Raw genomic sequence first — 8,493 nt, 5'->3', positions numbered from 1 at the left:
CACTCGGGAGGCAGAGCCAGGCGGATCTCTGTGAGTTCGAGGCCAGCCTGAGCTACCAAGTGAGCTCCAGGAAAGGCGCAAAGCTACACAGAGAAACCCTGTCTCGAAAAAAAAAAAAAAAAGAATATTTGGGCGGTGGTGGCGCACGCCTTTAATCCCAGCACTCGGGAGGCAGAGGCAGGCGGATCTCTGTGAGTTCGAGGCCAGCCTGGGCTACCAAGTGAGTCCCAGGAAAGGCGCAAAGCTACACAGAGAAACCTTGTCTCGAAAAACCAAAAAAAAAAAAAAAAATATTTCACCTTCCTATGCTTTTAGATAAAAGAACCAGCCCATTATGTTTAACACTTTATTGAATATACATCATATACTAATGATATGTACCTGAAATGAAGTCAGACTATTTCAGTTATTTTCACTGTTATAAAAACTATTACACTGAACATTTCCTGAGTCTCCAATCTGAACATTTTAAACTTTAACAGAATGCTAATTAAAACCGGGTGTTTGGGTGCATTCCTGCAGCCCAAGTTCTTAGGAGGTCAAAGCAGGGGAACGGCAAACTCAAAACCAGACTGGACATAGTGAAACCTGTCACATAGCATCTCACACGCCAACGTGGTAAAATTTAATTGTGGGTTCTGGAATCCAGTGATGCGTGAATGGCCCCCTCTTTGTGGCACCCCACTTTTATTTCCTCCACTCCCACCTACCCCTCTTCCTCTCTGGGAGGTATCAAGGTAGTTCAAAAAGTGAGTGCCAGATAAATATTAAGATTTCCTTGAATTAGGGCTGGAGAGATGTCTCAGAGGTTAAGAGCACTGACTGCTCTTCCAGAGGTCCTGAGTTCAATTCCCAGCAACCACATGGTGGCTCACAACCATCTGTAATGAGATCTGGCGCCCTTCTCTGTATACACAATAAATAAATAAATCTAAAAAAAAAAAGATTTTCTTGAATTAACTGACTTACTCATGCTTTCATTCGTTGAGAAAGAGTATCATGTAGCCCAGGTTGGCCTCAAACTCCCTACATAGGCTAACCTCCAACCTCTGACCTTTACTCCCTGAGCCCTTCAATCTTGGGCATCCCTAGACTAACAGAAGTAGCTAAATTTTAAATCTTCGGTGCTCAGAATTGAAATCAGAAGTTCTCAAATGCCAGGCAAGTGCTCTAACACTGAAATCCACCAATAGCCTCAATGTTAATATTTTCATTTGAAAATTCTTATGCTCTGCAGACATAATTCTTTTTAAATTAAAAAAAAAAGTGTAGTCTGTGTGTGTGCCCGTGGCGTGGTGCTAGTGTGGAGGTCAGAGGTCAGAGGTCAGTTCTGTGGAGTCTGTTCTCTCCTTCCACCTTCGAGTGAGTCTAGAGGTTGAACTCAGGTCAGCGTGGTAAGAGCTTTACTCACTGGGCCTTCTCTTCAGTCTTGTGATTCTTTTTATTATTATTGTTGTTGTTGTTGTTGAGACAGGGTCTTACTATGTAGCCTTGGCTGACCTGGAGCTTGAGATACAGACCAGGCTGGTCTTGAACTCACAGAGATTCACCTGCCTCTGCCTCCCGATTAAAGGCATGCACCACTACCACACAGCAATTCTTGTTTATTTAAAATCAAACTTAATTGAGAAAATATTACTCTCTACTGTTGATTTTATTCTTCATGACTTCAGAGGTAAAGGCTTCTGTAAAATATGTTTTCTATAGAAATGTTTTGTTTTTTTATATTGAGTTTTTCTAGATTCTTTTAAGAGGTGATTGTTCTCCCCTTCTCCCCCCCCCCCCATCCATATAGACACCATTATGGCTGAATATGGGTCTGCCGAATTGTCATTTCATTTTCTGAGAGTTTAAAATGATTCCCTGCCCGTTGGCTTCCCAAATGATAGAAGAGTAGATGGGTTAGCCACAGCTTGATATTCTTATTCTCGTTTCCCCCATCCTCCACTTTTCCTCCCTGCCTGCCTTCTCCTGCCCCTCCCTCCCAGGGCCTTACAGATGCTAGGCATGGATGGGTCTGTCACTCAAGGGAGGCCTAAGCTCTAGTGCCAGGAGAGGAGAAGGATGCAGGAGGCTGGGTGGTTGAAAAGAGTGCACTGTAGGAGGGAGATGAAGACATTTCATTTCCAGGCTCACAGGCTGCCAGGTAGGCTGGGGAAGGTGCAGACAAAGGCTAAGACCTCTGACCTCAAGACTTGTTGGGTATGCAGCAGAGAAGACTGATCAGACATGGGTTTAAGTCAAGAGAAAGTCTTTGTTAGTGGGCCAGCGGCTACACTGGATGTTCGGGATCCCAGTGTAATCTGGAGCCTTTCTTTGAGCCTTTTTTTTTAAAGGCTCAACCTTTAAACCCATGTTCAAGTTTGACACACTTCAGTTAACAAGAACAGTTAGCCAGAAGCAGAACAATAGAAGCCAAGAAGCAAGGTCAGTACGTTTAGAGACTTTCCCAGACTTTGATGTATATGGTCTTTGTTTTCATTTTGGCAGGTGGTACTGCCTACATGCTGAGTTTTGCAGTCTGAATGGTACTTTCATCATGGAGTCTGGAGGCCTATTAAGGTCTGGGGACCTGTTACAAGGCCATGTGCAGATAAAGCCTACACATTTGTGGCATTCTATAAGAGATAGTTCCATAGCAGATATACTACTGTTTTCTTTCGGGTTCCCTAGATATCTGGTGTCAGTCATTTTGTGCTGACTTATAGCCACCCCACATCACATCCAGCGGCTTGTTCATCATGGCTGGCTCAGTCGGCTTTCTTATAGATCCCCAGGACCACCAGTCCAGGGACGGCCCCATCCATGATGGGCTGAGCCCTTCCCCATCAATCACTGATTAAGAAAATGCTTTACTGGCTTGCCTACAGCTGGATCTTATGGAGGCATTTTCTTGACCAAGGTTCCCTCCTCTCAGATGAGGGAATTTAGCTTGTATCACATGGACATAAAACTGTCCAGCACATGTCTTTAAGGAAGAAAGCAAGAGAGACATGGAGAAAGAGAGTCCAGGAGAGCCAAGCTGTGTTCAGTGATGTGGTGGGTCCACATCACAGCTGGCACACTCTCCTGCAAGGTGGGATCTGACAACATCTCAAAGTTCCGCAGTTAAGGAGCAGGTAGGTATCTGTGAACAGTTTTGTAATTGTTAATAAGTGTATAATTTGTGAATATTTGATATTCATTAGGTCTGTAGGACTTTCTCGTCTGTCCTTTTTTTCCTCCTTTGAATAGCACAGATTTGTTGTCCTCAACAAGCTCATCAGACTCAATTGACTGTCAGTAGTTCTCAGTTCTAATGGTCACACCACTAGCTGCATTTGATCTTTGGCCCCCCACCCACTCCACCTCACCCCTGACTCTGACTCAATGATTGTCTCTTTCTGGGGAAGCTTGGGGCCCCTTTCCTTTCACTTTACGATAGATTCTTATTATTATTTAATTTCCTATTTTCCATGGATGTGCGAGACATGTTTGAGACATGCTTGTGGAGGCCCGAGATTAATGTTCGAAATCATCCTCAATAGCTCTTCCATCGTGTTCAATGAAGCAGAATCTCTCAGTCAAACACAGAGCTCAATGATATGTCTAGTCTTGGAAGGCCGCTTATTTTGGGGGTCCCCTGTCTATACCTTTCTCACCAGTATTTCTGTGCATTCCAGGGATCTGAACTTCAGGGATCTGTGCTTTAAAGATCGAGCTATCTCCTAGGTGCAGTTTATAATAAATTTCTCCACCTGATAACAAAAACAGCAACATTCTCCTCTGCTCCATATAATTTATTAAACATACATAAACCTTCTATAGAGTTCCTTCATAATCCTCACCTTTTACCAAGCATAGTGAACAGGGAACCAATTCATTCTTTCCTAGCTTAGATGCTAACGCTCATGTCAGGAGTCTAGAATAAACCAAAAGCAAGTTCAATTTGAAAAATATACAGCTTTGAAGAAAGCTTTCCTTTTAGCCTTTGATGTCTCAAGGACAAGCAGGGTTGTTTTTCCCAAAATGATGACACCTGGATTTTTTTTTTCCCCTGTGTTTCTCTGTGTAGTTTTGGTGCCTTTCCTGGAACTCACTCTGTAGACCAGGCTGGCCTCGAACTCACAGAGATCCTCCCACCTCTGCTTCCCTAGTGCTGGGATTAAAGGCTTGTGCCGCCGCCGCAGCCGCCGCCGCAGCCACCACTACCCAGCTTACACCTGGATTTTGAAAGTTTTATTTATACTCTGATTAGTGAAAAAAAAAACCCCACAAATCTATCACTGCTTCCTTAGTTTTCACCCAGAAAGCTGTAAAACTTCCCTAAATTCCACAGAACCGCTGCCTTGACCAGTGATGAAAAAAGTCACCTAGTTTGTGTAGAAGTCTGTTTGTAACCCTCTCTCCGAGGACAGGACAGAAGTGATAGCCCAGTCACATGAAAACAGGACTCAGACTTGGAAGAATGAGAGGCTCGATGACTCTATCAGAGGGCTGCCGATCAGCAGGATGCAGCACGCACATGCACGCAGATGAGACCAATTCCTGGGGTACTTGTCACTGAAATTTATGGTCTTAATACAAGACAGGGGTAGGCATCGGACATCACGGTACAACTTCCCTCAACCTCTAATCCCTGAGTGGATTGGGTCATAGGATTGGCACTGAGTCCATATTTTGTGTTATTACTATTTTATATTACATTAATATTCTGGGAGAATGCACATTAAAATATGTGTTCTTCCATAATAACGTTGTTTTCTTGGTTGGGAATCACTCTTGTAAGAACACCAGAAAAAATAGAATGGAAACCTTTTGGGAACTTGTCATTAGCGTAGTCTGGCAGATAATGGCTTGGACTAAAATTGCTATCAGTAAGTGGTCTGGGACTAGACATATTTTCCATGGAGAGCCAAGATAAATTTTTTTGTCTGGTAGGTATGTTTAGCCTGAGAAAAAAAGAATTACCTCAAGATTTTGGAATTCAGGAATGTTATTACTATTATTAATTGTGTGTGTGTGTGTGTGTGTGTGTGTGTGTGTGTGTGTGTGTGTGTGATGGCAAGTATGTACAATTAAGAAGATATGTTTGGGAGTCTTTCTCTCCTTTTACCACATGGAATCAAACTCCAATCACCAGGCTGGCATGGCAAGCACTTTCACCCATTTATCCTGGATCAAGTACTCTCAAAGTGGACCTCATGTTTCCAAGACATACAGGGCAGAGAATGAGTAAGATTCGGGCACATGATGTAAAAGAGACAGAGAGCTTGATCTAGACATTTTAAGAGATGATATCTTCCAGCAGGCAGGAAATCCTAAGCCAGAGTTGGGGAGGGAAAACTGGGGTAGATGCGTGCATTGAGACTTGTTGGCTTGTAGATTATTTTAAAATCACCAGATCATGAGAAACTGGGAAGGAGTTGTTGAAGGGAACAGGGGTATGTGAGAGGAGACAGACAAGCAACTGTGACAGAAAGGAGCAGCTTGTCAGGCTGCAAAACTTGTAAGGGATGGTGACCCGGGAACCACAGAAAGGATCTAGTTGAAGGAGTGACTAAGATACCAGGCAAAATGTGGTTCAAAGACCTACCACTGAGTTCGGTAATCTAGTAATAAGTTGGCTAAGAATGACTTTGATAGAGTCTTGATGGCAAATGTCTCATCAGGGCATACTCAAAAGCTATTTTAAATCTATCCTCAGCCAACTTAAATCTGACCCATAGAGTATAAGCCTTCCAACTCTGTCTTTCTTCAGACAAAGACTGTTTTCAAGTCATCATTTGATTTTCTCTGGCTTTTAAACATGGAAGTTTTATGTGCTGATTTTATTTCATTCCAAGTTTTATATTTTTAGCACAATGTCCAGCTCCAATTAGGTATTAAACATACTTTGGATTGAAGTATTAAACTAACCTTGGAAATAAAACTTCAAAAGCAGATATTCTTCACCAAGAACATGGAAATATGGTATAAAAGGAATGAGTTAGTTGCTGATCACTGTAGATGTAACCAACCGTCTTACTAAATAAGAAACACAGAGCCAATACAGAGATGAAAGCCAAGAGGTCAGAGCAATGGCTAAGAGCTAAAACCTTATCCTTCACTGTCGCTGTGGTACTACCTCTCCAAAAGAGACCCACTTCCTGTGTATCTGTCATTTTATAGTGTTTCTGTTCTGCCTTCTCATTGGTTGTAAACCCAACCACATGACCTCCTCGTCACTGCCTGTCTGTACAGACCTCCAGGTCTTGTATGGTTGGAATTGAGATTAAAGGCGTGTGTCTCCATGCTGTCTGTATCCTTGAACACACAGAGATCCACTTAGCTCTGCCTCCCAAAAGATGGGATTAAAGGCATGCACCACCACCGCCCAGCTTCTGCTAAGGCTTGCTATTAGCTCTGACCCCCAGGCAACTTTATTTATTAACATACAAATCACACTTTAGTACAAATAAAATATCACCATAGATCACTTAATTGTTTCTCTTCTTCTTTTTACTACTTCCAGGTATAATATGCCCATAAAAAAATGAAAAGAGATGGAACTCTAACCCAACTATGGATTCTGGAGAAAGATTGCTCAGCAGCCTAAGGGAAAAACCAGCCTATGTGTAGTTATTTACAGTGATGCATCTTTGCCGCGATATTAATATTTCCCAAATGAACAGCAACTGGTCAAGGGGTGTCCGTGCTTCCCTGTATACGTTGATGTCACTCATAATTCTGGCCACTCTGGTTGGCAATATGATAGTAATAATTTCTATATCCCATTTCAAGCAACTTCATACACCCACGAATTGGCTCCTTCATTCCATGGCCACTGTGGACTTCCTGCTGGGCTGCCTGGTGATGCCTTACAGCATGGTGAGAACAGTTGAGCACTGCTGGTATTTTGGAGAAGTTTTCTGTAAAGTTCACACCAGCACCGATATTATGCTGAGCTCAGCATCCATTTTTCACCTATCCTTCATTTCCATTGACCGCTACTATGCTGTGTGCGACCCGTTGAGATACAAAGCCAAGATCAATACCTTGACTGTTTTTGTGATGATCCTCATTGGTTGGAGTGTTCCTGCTGTTTTTGCCTTTGGAATGATCTTCCTGGAGCTGAACTTAAAGGGAGTTGAAGAACTGTATCACAAACAGGTTGACTGTCTGGGCGGCTGTTCTGCATTCTTTAGCAAAGTACCTGGGGTGCTGGCCTTCATGACTTCTTTCTATATACCTGCATCTGTCATGTTATTTGTTTACTATAGAATATATTTTATAGCTAAAGGACAAGCAAGGTCAATTAATGGCACAAATCTTCAAATTGGATTGGAAGAGAAACACAGAATGCCACAAAACAAAGAAACAAAAGCCGCCAAGACCTTAGGGATTATGATGGGTGTTTTCCTCATCTGCTGGTGCCCATTCTTTTTCTGCATGGTCCTGGACCCTTTCCTGGGCTATCCCATCCCACCCACTTTGAATGATGCACTGACTTGGCTTGGGTACCTGAATTCTGCCTTCAACCCAATGGTTTATGCCTTTTTCTATCCCTGGTTCAGAAGAGCATTGAAGATGATTATCTTTGGCAAAATTTTCCAGAAAGATTCATCTAGGTCTAAGTTATTTTTGTAGTGCAGTCTGTGAAACCATTATATTTTACTGTTTTGTGAAACAGTTGGTGGTTATATTTATGAAAATAGTGAATCAACCATAGACATTAACTTCATGGACTATTTTTTTTTCCAGACAGGGATACTCTGTGTAGTTTTGGATCCTGTCCTGGATCTCTCTTTATAGATCAGGCTGGTCTTGAATTCACAGAGATCTGCCTGTCTCTGCCTCCTGAGTGCTGGGATTAAAGGTATGTGCCACTGCTACTCAGCAACTTCGTGGACTTTTAAAATCAGTTATTTAAGTTAAAATGTATATGATGAATTAAACTTGGATGTTTGTATATGATCTGATATTTGGCATGGAATAGATGTGGTCTTTGACATTTTTGTTATGCAGGCTTAACTGTGGTAAATGCAGTATTAAAGACTTACATGTAACAGAATTGTCCCTTCCCTTAGAAGACCTTCTGTGAATTGACAGTAGGAATTTATTCATTCAGTAATTGAATCACAAGACTGAATTTAGGGCACAAATTAGAAGGAATTTGCCATATACACATACCCACAGATATACACACCTAAATACATACATATATATGAAACCAGGGAAAGTAATAGTGGTTTCCAATGAGATAATCTAATAGGAAGTCAGAAAATATTATAAATTGTATACATTGATTTGAAATTAAGGCATGTCTCAAATAGATTTTATGAAATTAGTTTCAAGTTAAGCATTACTAGAAATATGGATTTATTTAATAACAGTGATATTTTCATGACCAAATTAAAGAAAGGTAGCCAATTAAAAAATAACTAACATGTGCATTCCACTGTCTGTTCATAAGGATGTATTAAATCCTTCTATCTCTAGACATAGTCGCATACATTTGTAATCTCAGTCCTG

At 41.6% G+C, this 8,493-nt stretch overlaps 1 protein-coding gene across 1 annotated transcript; it reads left to right on the top strand.

Annotated features, from left to right (window-relative positions):
* The first annotated feature begins 6,387 nt into the window (after positions 1 to 6,387).
* Taar1 (trace amine associated receptor 1) lies at positions 6,388 to 7,686 on the top strand. Its single transcript, XM_006986682.4, has one exon. The coding sequence runs from the start codon at positions 6,613 to 6,615 to the stop codon at positions 7,606 to 7,608; it is 996 nt and encodes a 331-aa protein (XP_006986744.1). The 5' UTR covers positions 6,388 to 6,612; the 3' UTR covers positions 7,609 to 7,686.
* The last annotated feature ends 807 nt before the right edge of the window (positions 7,687 to 8,493 follow it).

The sequence above is a fragment of the Peromyscus maniculatus genome, chromosome 16 (assembly GCF_049852395.1).
Source record: "Peromyscus maniculatus bairdii isolate BWxNUB_F1_BW_parent chromosome 16, HU_Pman_BW_mat_3.1, whole genome shotgun sequence".
In the NCBI taxonomy this organism is placed as follows: Eukaryota; Metazoa; Chordata; class Mammalia; order Rodentia; family Cricetidae; genus Peromyscus; species Peromyscus maniculatus.
Note: the sequence above shows the minus strand (reverse complement) of the source record. Positions and strands in the feature narration are given on the sequence as shown.